Source organism: Cyprinus carpio, chromosome A16 (assembly GCF_018340385.1).
Source record: "Cyprinus carpio isolate SPL01 chromosome A16, ASM1834038v1, whole genome shotgun sequence".
Classification (NCBI taxonomy): domain Eukaryota; kingdom Metazoa; phylum Chordata; class Actinopteri; order Cypriniformes; family Cyprinidae; genus Cyprinus; species Cyprinus carpio.
Genome location: NC_056587.1, coordinates 9106304 through 9120888, shown reverse-complemented (window position 1 = coordinate 9120888; position 14585 = coordinate 9106304). Strand labels below are relative to the sequence as shown.

General features: G+C 36.3%; 1 protein-coding gene across 3 annotated transcripts in view; it reads left to right on the top strand.

Moving 5' to 3' along the window:
- The window catches only part of LOC109104745 (cell adhesion molecule 4), a 126614-nt gene that overhangs the window by 104905 nt on the left and 7124 nt on the right, over nucleotides 1-14585 (top strand). For 2 of the 3 annotated variants that reach the window (XM_042772451.1, XM_042772450.1), the window contains exons 4-7: nucleotides 1852-2013; nucleotides 3968-4058; nucleotides 8025-8197; nucleotides 12813-12890. In XM_042772451.1, coding sequence (XP_042628385.1) covers nucleotides 1852-2013; nucleotides 3968-4058; nucleotides 8025-8197; nucleotides 12813-12890 — 504 coding nt within the window. The remainder of the gene's footprint in view (nucleotides 1-1851; nucleotides 2014-3967; nucleotides 4059-8024; nucleotides 8198-12812; nucleotides 12891-14585) is intronic. The other variant, XM_042772452.1, reaches the window with a different exon arrangement.

Here is a 14585-nt window from a genome sequence, read left to right as displayed (position 1 = left end):
ACTTTTACAGCATTTAGTAATCTTAATGTTTTGGAAAGAAGTCTTTATGCTCACCAAGGCTGCATTTATTTGATCAAAAATACAGTAAAAACAGTAATATTATTAAATATTAGTATTATTATTTTAAAAATCGGTAACACTTTCTATGAAGTACTGTATGATTATTTATAACATGCAATAAACGCCATGGTAAATCCACTTAATTTATAATGGATTATAAATCTCATATCTTGACATTATTTATTTAAGATCTGTACAGTATCTTATTGATATTACAATAAAAACAGTTAAAATCAAATGTGCCATATTACACATTCATCTGATCAGATATCTGATCTTATGGCTGTTTAAGAAACATTTTTTATTAATATAGCTGTTGTTGTTGCTGTTGTTATTTATAAGTGGTCTTTGTCTGTTTTAAGTAAAGTAACAAGTTAACAATGGCAAGATATGATACTTATAATAAATTATAACTATGGGAAATATAATCCATTGTAAGTTAAGTGGATGCATTGTGTTCATTGTATATTGAAATAATATTAACCTAGGGTGATTAGTTAAAACATTATCATTACTTAATGAATAATAATCAAGCATGATTTAACAATAAACAAAGCTATATTTATAAATTAACATTAACATATAAATTAACAAAAGCTGTGAAAATGTAGAGTGCTCCAATTGTTATATATTTTTAGGCGAACTTTCAAGTTAGCATCATCCTAGTTTCCTCAACAAAAACCCAATAGGATTTTTCCATTGGCTTTTAGATTATTGCAGAAAACAAACTCTTTGACACATAAATATTTATGGTTCATACTTTTTGTTCATCATGACAACTTTCATGAATTTTGAAGCCTAACTAAAAGCCAAATGTAAGCTACATATAGTTTAAAACAGCTATAAAAAATGTAAAGGCTACACAAAATCACAATTAGATATTACTGATGTATTTTATGTTTAGAATAAAGCATGAAAATATCTTGAGCTTATGTTAACCTCAGACCTTATTTTAGGCATTTAACTTAAAACCCATTAAAAAAACTTTGTTATGATGGAACCGGAAGTGTGAAAATGCAAACTCTTTTCCAGATTTTGTCATCCCCACGGCACGGTTTATTTTTAGTTAATGATACTTAATATAATAGAGCCTTATTGTAAAGTGTTGTTTTAGAATCTTCTCTAAGCTGCTTACGTCTTCAAACTCAGAAATTATTTGTTTCTATAGCAGTACTCACAAAAGAGGATCTGTTTTTGGCTTTGATGTTGATGACAGCATGATAATTGATTGCTGCATTGTTCAAAATAAAAAAAATTCAAAATAAAACACAAAGCAAGTATAAAATTACATATCAACAAAATGGGTAAAGATCATTATTTTTTGCCACTGCCATTCTGATTGTTTTTATATGGCGTTGCAATAGTCAATTTATTGGTACTGTCTGGTAAATATGAAGTTGGAAGCCCATAATTACGATAATCCTCATAAATATTGTTCATAAATCGGTAAACTCTGTTTGACCTCACTCTCTATAGACCTAACTTCCCTCTGTCTGTTTCATCATCCAATTACTGCCCTTCACTCGCCCCTTGTCATTTCGTTTTTTTATCATCAAATTAAAACTTAATAGTCTCAGAAGGATAATAGAGTCTGTTCTGTAGTTGTGAAATCAATGTGAGGAAGGTGTTTTGCTCAGTGCGTCAAATTCATACTGTTTCAACTAATGAGGGCAAGCGTGTAATCATTTGTACGAAAGGTGTGCAAATAATGTCTGGCTGAAACGTGAACATACATTGTTAAAATTTGAGCAAACTGATTTCTTTTTCTTCCATCCCTCTCTCTTCATTCAGGTGTGATCTCTCAGCAGGAGAACGGCAAGACTGTGAGTGTTTCCAACACTATCCGTATCCCCGTGGAGAGGAAAGATAACGGAGCGGCGCTGAGCTGTGAGGCATCTCACCCGGCACTCGTGGGGCAGAAGCGAGTTCGTCACTACAGCCTGGACGTTCACTGTGAGCCAACAATGCCGTCACGTTTCCATGACTACCGCCATATTAGACTGATTAACGGTTGTTATTAGCTCGCTGAAGCCCCATCTGTTTAAAAATGTTCACTTGGCAAGCCTCTAACAAGGTTTGTTTGTTTGTGTTACATCTTGCCTGTGATGATAAAGGACGAGAAGACAACAGTATCCCATTAAACATCACACCACAGTATAAACAGAAACACTCGAAGTGTAATACTGTGGAAAGATCTAATATTAACTTTATACAAGGACTTCTCACGTAAAGTTGCTGTAAAAATCAGAAGGGCTTTACTCTCTAAAAAGACAATCAAGTTCAAATGAATTTTATTGTATTGCTGTTTGTACCCACAGTGAGTTTAAATCAGACACATGCTAGAAATGTGTTGAGACACTTGCTCTGTTCCAAAACCTAGTGAGCTGCATCAATAGGCAACACTTCAAAAGCACTTTTATGCAATTTTTTTTTTTTTTGAAAGAAGCATAAGCTTCTCCCAGGCTGTATTTATCAAAAATACAGGAAAAACAGTAATATCATGAAATATTATTAGCATTAAAATGTTAAAAAATTAATTATTGCTATGATAGCTTTTTTATTAATCTTATTAATAGTTCTTGTGAAAAATTACTTTAAGTACCCCAAACCTTGGAATAATAGTTAATAAAAATAGTTGAAAACGTCTTGGGTTACTCATGTAACCATGGTTCCCTGAGAAGTTTCCCAAAACTGTCCTCTAGGGGACTTAGTGCGAGTTCCCATTCGATAAGGGAACGTCTCAGTTTTCTCATGTAACCATGGTTCCCCGAGTAGGGGAACAAGACACTGCGTCCCCTTGAGGACACTTTGGCATTCCCCAGAGTGTCCTCTAGGGGACGCAGTGCGAGTTCCCATTTGATGAGGGAATAATAAATAGATCATAATTAAACTTGAAATAATAAAAAACGTATTTAAAGGGATACTCCACCCCAAAATGAAAATTTTGTTATTAATCACTTCCCCCCATTTTGTTCCAAACCCATTAAAGCTTCAGTCGTCTTCAGAACACAATTTAAGATATTTTGGATGAAAACCGAGAGGCCTGTGACTGTCCCATAGACTGGCAACAGTGTCAAGGTCCATAAAAAGTATGAAAGTCGTCATCAGAATACTCCATCTGCCATCAGATGTGCAATCTACATTATATGAAGCGACGGGAACACTTTTTGTAAGTGAAGAAAACAAAAATAACGATTTTATTCAATAATTCCTTTTTCAACAGTCTCCTCTGTGTCTCTCCATATCACTGTATGCTGCGTATGCTCTTCTGTATCATCCACGCCACAAGGATGTCCTTGTGGCATAGATGATACAGAAGAGCATAAGAGGAATTGTTGATTAAAGCCGTTATTTTTGTTTTCTTTGCTTACAAAAAATGTTCCCGTCACTTCATATAACCCAGATTGCAGATGGAGTATTCTGATGACGACTTTCATACCTTTTATGGACCTTGACACTGCTATTTACTTGGCAGTCTAGTCTAGGGACAGTCACAGGCCTCCCGGTTTTCATCCAAAATATCTTAAATTGTGTTCCGAAGACGAACTAAGCTTTTACAGGTTTGGAACGACATGGGGGTAAGTGATTAATGAAAAAAAAAAATTCATTTTGGGGTGGAGTATCCCATTAAGAACAAAATTTTAATTGTTTATTTATTTATTTATTATTATAATTATAATTATAATTATTATTATATTATTTGCATTGACTGTATTAAAATCAACTGTGAGTCCAGAGCAACATTTAGTTGTGAGTGAGAAATGTATTTGTTCCAAAGCTGTAACTTATGAAGTTCCATTTTAGTCAGTATACTGCAATTGAACACAGTATGTGTTGACTAGACTTTGTGACAGAGCCCTTTTTCTTGTTTTATTCCCTCTCTCTATCCTTCTCTTTATCTCTGCAGTTGCTCCTACGGTGAAAATCATTCCCCCTCAGGGCATCCTCCGAGAGGGAGACTCCCTCAGTCTCACCTGCTCTGTTACCGGCAACCCACTGTGAGTGTACAAGAGCATGTGTGCTTTTCTTTGGAAATGTATCTGTCAGGTTGCGTGTGGGACATTTTGATGGATATGAAAGCGCGTGTGAATTTCTGTTTCGACATGTGCTTTAAAAATGAATCATCTGAACTGGTCCCACAAGAACAGCTTTTATCTTCTAACACTCCAAAATGCTTAAAGATGATCATCTCAATCCAGCTTCAATAAAGTATAACGGCTCAGAACAAAGACGATCCTGCATCTGTACATGAGGAAGAACAACTTTGACTCCGTCCTCTGTTCCTCCTCCCATCTCTCTCTCTCTCTCTCTCTCTCTCTCTCTCTCATTATTTCCCCTTCAGTTTTAATTTCAAAGTACACAATAAAAGCAGTGACTAGAAAAGTAAAATACAAATTTATTGTATATTATTATTTTATAACAATTATTACCACCTTTACTTATTAATAATTTAAAAATCAATTTATTTGAATAATTAATTTTGCAGTAAAGGTTGAGGTAATAAAAAATAATAACAGTATGTAGTAAAATAAAACAAGATGAAACTAATTGTACAATTACTACCTTTATTGATAAATAATATAAAATAAATATTTTATTTTATTAACTAGAAGTAGCAGGAAAGACTGGAGTAATAAAAATACAGTATGCATTATTATTAATAAATATTATTTTTTATTTATAACATCATATTAAAAAATCATTTGAATTTTGTTTTAAGAAAAAAATTATATGGCAGTGCTGGTGGTCATAGTTATGATAAAAATAATAACAGTATACAATAAAATAAAAAGGTGAACAATTAAAAAAGACATCAGTGAACATTTAAATGAAAAACAATTCTTCACCAGCAGTTGAGTATTTTCTGCCAATTTTGGTAAATGTGGAATGAAGTTTCAGAGTTTTCCTCTTTGATATTTCTCTCTTACCTCACTAAACATCTTATATTGAAGGAGAAAGTGTCCTTCTGTCAACCTCAGCAGTGTCACAGTGAGCACAGACACTTTCTTCCATCAGAAGGCATGTTTGTCTTAGTCTATCTTTTTTCTGCGGCTCTCCCGTGGTCACTGAGCCTCTTCTCCCTAAGAAGCTGTGAGCAGAAAGCCATTAAACCTCTCCAGAGCCTCGTAAGGGACCGCTACAGAAATGAAAGATGGAGAAATAGAGAGGACGCTTGAGCTGCCACGCTGAAATGGGGAAATGACAGATTGAGTGATGGAAAGAAAGATGGGCTTAGAGGAATTTTAGCTAGGAAAGAGAAATGAAAGGCTACTTGATTTATATGGTAGGGGAAAAGAGAGTGTCAAATGTGTAAATGTTTAATTGTAGGGGCATGTTTGAAGATTACAGAATGCAGTGATGAGAAATGAGAATAGACTGCCCACCCACAGAGAGACCGCTCTCTGGATAGGTTGAGATAAATGAGTGTATTGATGGGAGGGATGAGAGATGGATCCAGATGCCGCTCTACAGTAACTGAACTCACAGTACACTGCGTTGTGCTGCTTGGTTATAAAGCCATTACGATCATGTTCATCCGACATTAATCACCAATTAAACACAGTCTGCATTTGTTGGAGGGGTGTGTTTATTGTTCCTCCGCACTTGGCTGGCTCATCCTCGGCATTTGTGCTCATATGTATGTGAGAGCATGTGTGTGTGTGTGGTACTGTACCCTGAATCCTGTGAGGGCTGTAATTAAACGTGTCCTGTGGGATTACGGTGATGACGTAGACTTGTCTTCCAGCCAGGGTGGATGAGGGATGAGGCGATTCACAGGCGCTGGGCTCAGAACTGAAGCCTCAGGCTTTTTGTCCTTCAGTTTCCATTTATCTCCTGCTGCTGTGGATCACCTCGCAGCTGTTTGTGTGTGTGTGTGTGTGTTCACCGGTTTGGATGGTTTATGAGGACACAAATTTGTATAATGATATGGGTATGACATAGGTATTACAGTGTTAAAGGTGGTTTATGAGGACATTTCCTGTTTCCTCGTAATTCAAAGGCTTTAAAAACATAAACCACCTATACCAACATGTGCGTGTGTGTGTGTGTGTTAGGCAATCTCCTCCTTTCATGCTCTTTTGTCTCTGTCTGGCTGATTTTATCTGCTAGGACTATCCTCTCTTCTCCACTCCTCTCTTCTTTGAAAAATATCAAGAATGGATATATGAATTTCAAATGACAAAGAGCTGAATAAAGATTTATGCTTTGTATACGTCATTCCCCTTGTACATTCACTGTTTATGTAATTATGTTGTTTTATTTTTTTTTATTCGTACAATAGGCCAACTGCAAAGGTTTCAACAATGATGTCTTAACAGCATGCATTTTGAAGCAGTTCATTATTTAAGTATTGGTTAAATTAATAATTAAGTAAACATACATAACATAACATTTTACTCCTGTGGAAACAGTAATGCTAGTAAAATACCGAAGAATTTGCACGATTTTGAAGAATCTGAAATGTTGCTCCATCAGGACATAAAAAATCATAACTTATTCAAAGAAATAATGCTGACTACATATGATACAGACTTAAAGACATGAAGCTTTATTTCCAAGATGATTTATTGTAAACTTTAAATACAATTTCATTGCAATATAGAGCAATATTAACAGAGGCTTGTATTGTAAAATTTGTTGTATGTCCAAATCCATTTGCAAATATGCAGCTGACACACCCACCTAAACGATTTCAATATATTGCTTATCCTGCCCCAAATGACCATAAACATTGCAGATAACATCTGAAGTAATAATTAATTTACATACACATAACATAAAAACAAATCAAGTGTGACTGATACGCTTCAAATCAGGTGATTTTAGGCCAAGGTTTTGGCTGTTTAGAACTCAATGAGCAATCCAGCCATTATATAGATCAGTGGTAAAACCTAGTGTTTTGAAGGACAGTGGCAAAGACTGGTAAATATTCAAAATTACAGTAAATTAGTTCTTGAGGGCTGCACTGTGATCCTTAAATAGAGTCTTATAATGTCATCTGATTCTAGTTCTAGATAGGCCTGACAAGCTTTTTGGTATATTTACCAAACTTATTTTAAACACTTAATGACATTGTAGTGGGTGTCTAATGTAAATAATGGTAATGTATGATAGTCTTTTTTTTTTTTTTTTTTTTTGCTCAAAAAAATAACATGGGGAAAAATTTAAGCTGTATTAAACTTTTAGTTGTTTGATGCTTGAAAACCCCTTTTTGTCTTTGAATGATGCATATATGTGTTGTGTGTTTGTTCACAAATGAAACAAATGGCTCTTTATGAGTGAGTCATTGAATCATTCTTTTAACTGATTCGTTCAAAAACATTTAGGAAAGAGACAAGTGAATGGCTTAGTCCAAAACTGCATTCGAGTAGGTACTTTTTTGGATTAGTAAGTAATTCATTTGCAACCATTATAAAGGACATTGTTTTAATGTGTGTAGTATGAACGTAATCCAGATGTACCACATTATGTTGTTGTTATCATGTGACCTAATAGTGTCAGTTGTATCACTTCACTGCCATTCACAAATCCTCTCTTCTCTGAGGATGGGTTAGAAATGTGTCCATTAGATGCATACTTCAGAAGCTCACCAGAGATAAAATTAACTGGGGTTTATAAATATAATAAATAATAGTTAATTAATTTAACAAACTCTGAAAACAAATCTTATCTTTCACAAATAACAGATAATTTTATTTCAGATAAATAAACATTTTTATAAATTATTTGTTTTATGGCTGTTTAAATTTTTAACCCAACAAAAATACTGTTTTTTTTTCCTCCCCCAAACCCTTTTATCTCTTTTTCATCCTTTTTTATAGAATCTGTCTTCTATTGTCTTTCGTCCCTGGTGCCTAATTATTTGAAGAAGATTTGTTTGTTACACTTTTCTTTTAATGCCTTGCTCCTTTGATAAATTCTTGATTGCTTAATGTGTTTTTTTTTGCTGTCTTCTTTTCTAGACCACGTGACATTCAGTGGTCACGAGTGAACGACACTCTTCCTGAGAGGGCGGAGAAAACGGGCAACATTCTCCAAATGTCTCGCCTCAGCCAATCACACAATGGCACCTACCTCTGTCAGGCCCATAATAATTACGGCCGTGCAGCCGACCACTACACACTGCTGGTGTATGGTAAGAAAACGAATGTCCTTGGTCACATGAAATTAACCCTAACCCTTTCTAAACTACTCAGTACAGTCCACATTTTTGCATGTCAAAGTCTGTAGGCTTTCGTATGAAACCTGTTTTCACACCTCTCAGAAAACAATTCCATATGTATTCGCATGAACACCTACACTTTCTTTTCCATTCAAGAACAGCGTGGGTTCTTTATAGCTACAGAGGTGGTTTACTGTGGCTTTGAATGCGACGAAGTAGTCTTGTTCTCCCACCACGGTGTGTGTGTGTTTTTTTAGTCCTCCCCCTCTCGCCCAGGTCTGCCCCCTGTTTCTGTACAGGGTACTGCATCTTCCAGCTGTGTTTGTAGACCCGCAGGATGTGTGATATATTTTGAAAGAGTGCAAGAAATGAGATCCCCTGAGGTCTTCCTCCTTTCTTTCTTTTTCCTCCTGCTTTTTTGCATGATAACGACAGCCATCAAATACGCACCTTAACGAGGCAGCTCGGAGAGCGCAGGTGGGTGGGAATGTCATCTTTCATCCCGCTTCTATCCTTCGCTCCCTCTCTCTTCCACTCGTTCTATCCGCGGTTCTGTGTAGGTGAGCCTCTTAGCTTTGAAACACCTCTGCACTTTAGAAAATGTCCCAGGAATCCCTTTCTCTGCCTGTTTATTCTTCCTTCCTTCCCACCTGCATTCTTTCCTCCCTCTTTTACTTCTTCATTCTTTTCGTCCTTTATTCATTCCATCCATCCTTACTTCCTCCTTTCTTACCCCTTTTATTTGTTCCCTGCCTTCTTCCATCCTTCCATTTTTCTTTAGATTGTTTTATCTTCCTTCATTTCCTCCTCCCTTTGTTTCTTCTTTTTATCCACCTTTCCAATTTTTCTTTTCTTCCTTACTTTATTAATTGCTTTGTTCCTTCCTTCCTTTTTCTCCTTTCCCTCTATTTTTCTACATTTCCTTACTTTCCTCCTTTTTTCTTCATTCTTTTGCCCTTTCTTCTTTTCATACATTCTTCCTCCATTTTTCCTTTCCTTCATTCATTTATTTCTTTCTTTGTTTTCATCCTTTCATCCTTCCTTCATTTCTCCTTTCCTTCCTTCCTCTCATCCTTCCCTCCTTAATTCATGTCTCCTTTCCTTCCTTAGGTTTAATACTTCCTTTGTTCCACCCCTTCTTTTCCCTTTTTTATCCTTCCTTCCGTTTTTTTCTGTCCTTCCTTCCTTTATTCCTTTAGTTACATCCCTTTTTCTTTCCTTTCTTCAATTCTCTTCTCCTTTCATTCTTCCTTATTTCTTTCCTTCATTCCTTCCTCTAACCTTTTCTTTATTCTTTCCCTCCTCCCTCTCTTCTTTTCTGCCTTTTCCACCCCTTCTGTTCCTTTTTTCTTTGTTTCTTCTATCCTTCCTTACGTCCTTTCTTCCTACCTGCCTTCCCTTCATCCAGTATTCCTTCCTTCCTTTTTCTTTCTTTCATTGCTCTCCTACACAGAACGCCGACCTTCCCATTTAATGTGTTTGTGTGGGAGTAAATGAACAAGATTTGGTGTTAACTCTCAGCGGTATCAGCGTATTTAGGTTTCACCCGCTGGAAATCCCATGCTCAGTGCAACTAAAAAGAGAGACATGGCTGACTGCTGAAGGTTGATAGAGGATGAGGGAGAACTACTGAGATGATGAGTCAGCAGTCACAGTGAAACGAGAGGGTGGAGGAGGCCTGATCTCAATATCTTGCTGCTTCGCACTGACAAACCTTTTCTCACTGATTTATTTTATGTCTAAAGTGGCCATGAAGTGCAAAATGAAGAATTACAGCCAATACGAACAGAATGATGATTATAAACTGGAGGAAGGTGAGAGAAAGACAAAATGAGTCAGGAAAGACGAAAAGACAGAGGAGGAGACTTTGTTTTAGAAATTTCGCAATTTAGGCTGACTGATATATAAGTGTGTCTGTGCTACTTTATCTCTGTCTGTCTGGAAATATTTGCATATATATTTGGTACACACTTTTTTTTTTACCCAAACCCACTTAAGAAACATTTTAATGTGTAACTACTTTTTATATTTGTTGGAATGCATCTGTGTGGGTTCAGGTTTAGCCTACACAAGATCTGTTAAACCTGAAATCACCTACATTGTAGGCAGCAGCCAAAAGTCTCTATGAGGAAAAGTCTTAAACATGCTAAACAATGCTTTAATGAAAATACAAAAATGCAAAAAGGTGTCTCAGTGCTACATTCAAGATTAGAAAAACTTCATTAACTTATTAGAAAGACCCACCACAGAAAAGCACATTTGAATATGTGTACGTGTACACCTCACCTCCACAGATGCAGCTTGTCCAGTGGTCAAACGGTCAAAGGACAGTCCCCTGTAGCCATGCTTATATAAAACTTAGCTATGATGGATCCTGCTGCCAATAAAAACCATTACAATTGAATGGCCTCAGAGAGCCACTTAGACTGAAATGAGTGAAAGGATGGATGGAGAAAGAGATAAGGAGAACCAGTGTTGCTTTCAGGAGAGAGGAAAAAATGTAGCACAGTAATGAGCTGTGGCTCTAATTGGAAGACACAACATGGGCACTTAATTAATGAAGTGAAATTCAGGAAAAGGAGAAGAAAGCGTGAACAAGAGGGGATATAGTAATTGAAAATGTCATATTTTTATCTTTGGATAGTCATGACAGGAATATTAAGCGTGGCGAATCGAAGAGTGTGTCGAGTAGACGACAGAGACTTGGCCTTTGTGCAGAGAGGGGAGAGGTGAGAGACTGTGGGATTTACAGACTCCATATACAGAGAGAATTAGAACAACTTGAAGATCTGCCACTCTTTCTTTCTTTGGTGCTATAATGTGGCACACACACAAATGTCCCAAAAACGCAGAGCACAACATTGCTGACATGACTCACCCAAACATCTGTGTGATGAAATGTTTATCAGCTTCCAGCCTGAGCTGTAATGATGTGCAGGAAGCAGGGAAGAAGAAGCGCCTTTAAAATGATTTGTTTTGGGGAAAGTGCATGAAAAACAGAGAAATGTAATGAATGAGAAAGTGGGAGCACTGAACAGAGCGGAGAAAGGAAAGAGGGACAGGAAATGTAATAAGAAAGGATCTAAATGACAGAATATGGCAACCAAAACCAAAATTCGGTCATTATTTACTCACCCACATGTCATTCCAAACCTGTATGGCTTTCTTTTTCTTCTGTAGAGCACAAAAGGGGAAGAAAATTTGCCTGCTACTTTCCTGCTACTTTCCATGCAATTACAATAAATTGGGACTGAAGCGTTCAAGCTTTAAAAGGATCCAAAACCCCCGTAAAATAACAAAAGTCATGCACATGATTTGTGGGCTATACTCCAAGCCTTCTAAAGTGATATGCAGTCTTCATGCAAGAAACAGCCCAAACCAAATTCGTTATTCACTAATTTTTCATTACTTTTTTCGTTCTTTTTTCACATTGTGATAATGGGAGAAGTAGCCATTTTTGATTTGTGAACAAATTATTTTTGATCTGTGGATCTTTTCAGTGAATTGGTTATAGTGGTTCACAAAAAACTGATTTTGTTGTCCCAATGGAACTGATATCGAGTTCAACTCACTAACTCAGTGATCCGGTCACAGTGGTTCACAGTGATATCAATTATTCCCAGTGTTAATTTGGTTAGTATCTTTCACAAATCAATAGTAAGACTACAGAAGACTTGGAACTAGTTGTATGGTCAATGATTATGAAAATCTTATGGTCCTTTTGTGCCAGTCCTTGTTTATGGTCTGAAGAATGAAGAATTTATTTTCTAAGGTATAAAAGTCATAAAATAAAGGTTTGAGGATGAGTAAATAAGGACAGAATTCACCTTTTTGGGTCATTTAAGAATACGTTTTAAAAGCAGTTGTTTATTAGGAAACTATACCTTTAAATATCTGAACAGTTTTAGAAGTTTTGCCACAGAGAAAGGTAAGAGGTATTGAGAGGAGAGGAATGAGAGTGATGATTAGCTGCCTTCCTCTTTCTGAAGAGTCATGGTGGTCCTGGGATATTGATCTGCGTCGGTTATTGATCGGTCTGGTACCAAGCTGTTAATCCCTCCAAGTTTTGAAGCCCACGCACATACGCAAACTAATACTCTGTTGCTGCTCTTTGTTGAATAAAAAGATAGACCCATATGCAGATAGAGGAGAGAGCTGCGAGGCAGCATCAGGAACGAGATGGGGCGAGAAAGAGCGATGAGGCTAGTGCTTATATTAGAGGTGTGGAGGATGGTGAGCAGAGCAGTAAGATTGATGATCTTTGGGATGGAGGGATTGAAGATTACAGTGAGAGAGAGAGCTGAGCCCGGGGTGCATGGTAACTGCAGTGTTTTGCAGTGGTGAGAGATGAAAGGGTGGAACAGGAAGCTGCTGCACCCTGCTGGCTGGAGATGTTACCCGCAAAGGGACCCTTGACCCTGGCAGAGGGGTATAATTCATGAACATCACAGTTTATCTCTTGCTCACACACTCGTACACTCACTCACACACTGATAGGCCTCATTTTGCTTGTGTTTTCCCCTGCATGTGCTTGTATGTAGCTGCAGTAGTTAGTAAATAACCCTCTTGTAAATCCATTCCCTTGTAGTGTCTATCCCTCCCAACTCTCATCCTGCCATCGCTCACAACACCCTTCCATCCTCCAGATTTACAAAGGAATACCAAGGTAACCCTTCTTCCATCACCTCACCTTACCTCATCTCCATTACATTGTTCACTTCCCTTTTACCTCCCTTTGTTTCCTGAGTTGTACTTAATGTTAGTTTATTGCACCAAAAATAGTCATAATTTAGTTTTGCATGACTACATTTGCATTTCTTTCTATCCCTTAGAATAAATCAGGCTGTTTTTGCTATTGTAGCTGTAAGAATTATGTAAACAACCTCTGTTGTGATTGGCTAACCTCTTCATTTGTGTAATGAGTGACAGTTTTATTACAGTGCTTGCATAACGAGCATTGTAGTAATATTTTATCTTCTCATTCTTCTACACAAATTTCTGCGGTTATTTATGCTTGGTTTATTTGTTTTGTAAATTATTTTCTTAATAATTTTATGACAGATTCCATTGAAAACTTATGAGTAATTTTTGAGACTTTATCCCAAACACCCACTACTTATAATATATTGTTAAACACTATAGCCTTGGAAAACTCATATTAGCATCTAATTTGGTATTAGTTGTCCAACTCTGATCTAGCTACATTAAACTGTATTGTGTCTTTCATTTATTTTTAGATTAGTCTTGCATTTACATTTAGTCAATTACTGGAATTTATAAGAGATATAAGAAATATTAAGAGATAAATAAATAAATTTCGCACACTAGCTGTCCTAAATAATATTTGAAATTAGAATAAATGTGTCTCCAATCATGGTGTGTTGAAGTGACTATCCAAAAGTTACTTGGATGGTCTACAATTTCCAGTAAAAATTTAAAGTGCAAATCCGTGCACACTCTTACCCATTGCATGTTGGAAGAGGATTCGCTTTAGAACTACAAACACAAAAAAGGTATAAAAAACTACAAAAATGGCAGATATGCAAGACTGATGGTAAAGAAGGTAAGATAAAGATGTTTGAGTGATAATAATCAACATTTATTTTTAAATAAATGTTTATTTAATGTAATCCGTGTTATATTTCAGCTGCAATAACATTATGAACTATTTAAAGATACATTTGGCCATTAACTTTTAAAAAACATGAGGTTGAGTTCTCTGCATGTCCCACGACTGGAAAATCAAGGTACAGAGAATGTAACCTGTGACAAGATGATTGACAGGCCAGTTTACACTAACTGGATGCGTGTAACAATGTGACAGATTGGCTGTTAAAATTGCATTTTTATGATGTGATAATATGTCCCAAAGCATACTTTTTATTCACAAAATGACAGTTTTAGGGAATAGTATAGGTAGGCGAACTGCAAAGCAGCTTTGGTCTTTTTAAAATTCACTCTAAAAAAAAATTGCATACTAAAGGTTTGATCTGTTCCTTCTGTGTACAAAGGCAGTACACTATAGGCTTACTCATCAATCTACACTGCATAGTATTGTCAATTTCTGTCTTTGATTTCACAGCTTTTTTTTATTCATTTTACCTTAAATTTTCCTTTTAATGTATGCTGACTTGCAAACACTGTTATTTCCTTCAGGAAATGCAAATCCAGTTTTTTAATTGTCTTCCACCTCAACATATGCGAATTCCTTCCTGACGGCTCTGCTCCAATGCTTACTTTGAAACCATTTCGTTCCATGTTTTCTCCTGTTAAATCACCTAGCATCTCATCTGCTCATTCATGTTTTGTGTTTATTAATGTTCCTTAAGATACATGTGCACACAATCCTATTGTCTTCCAA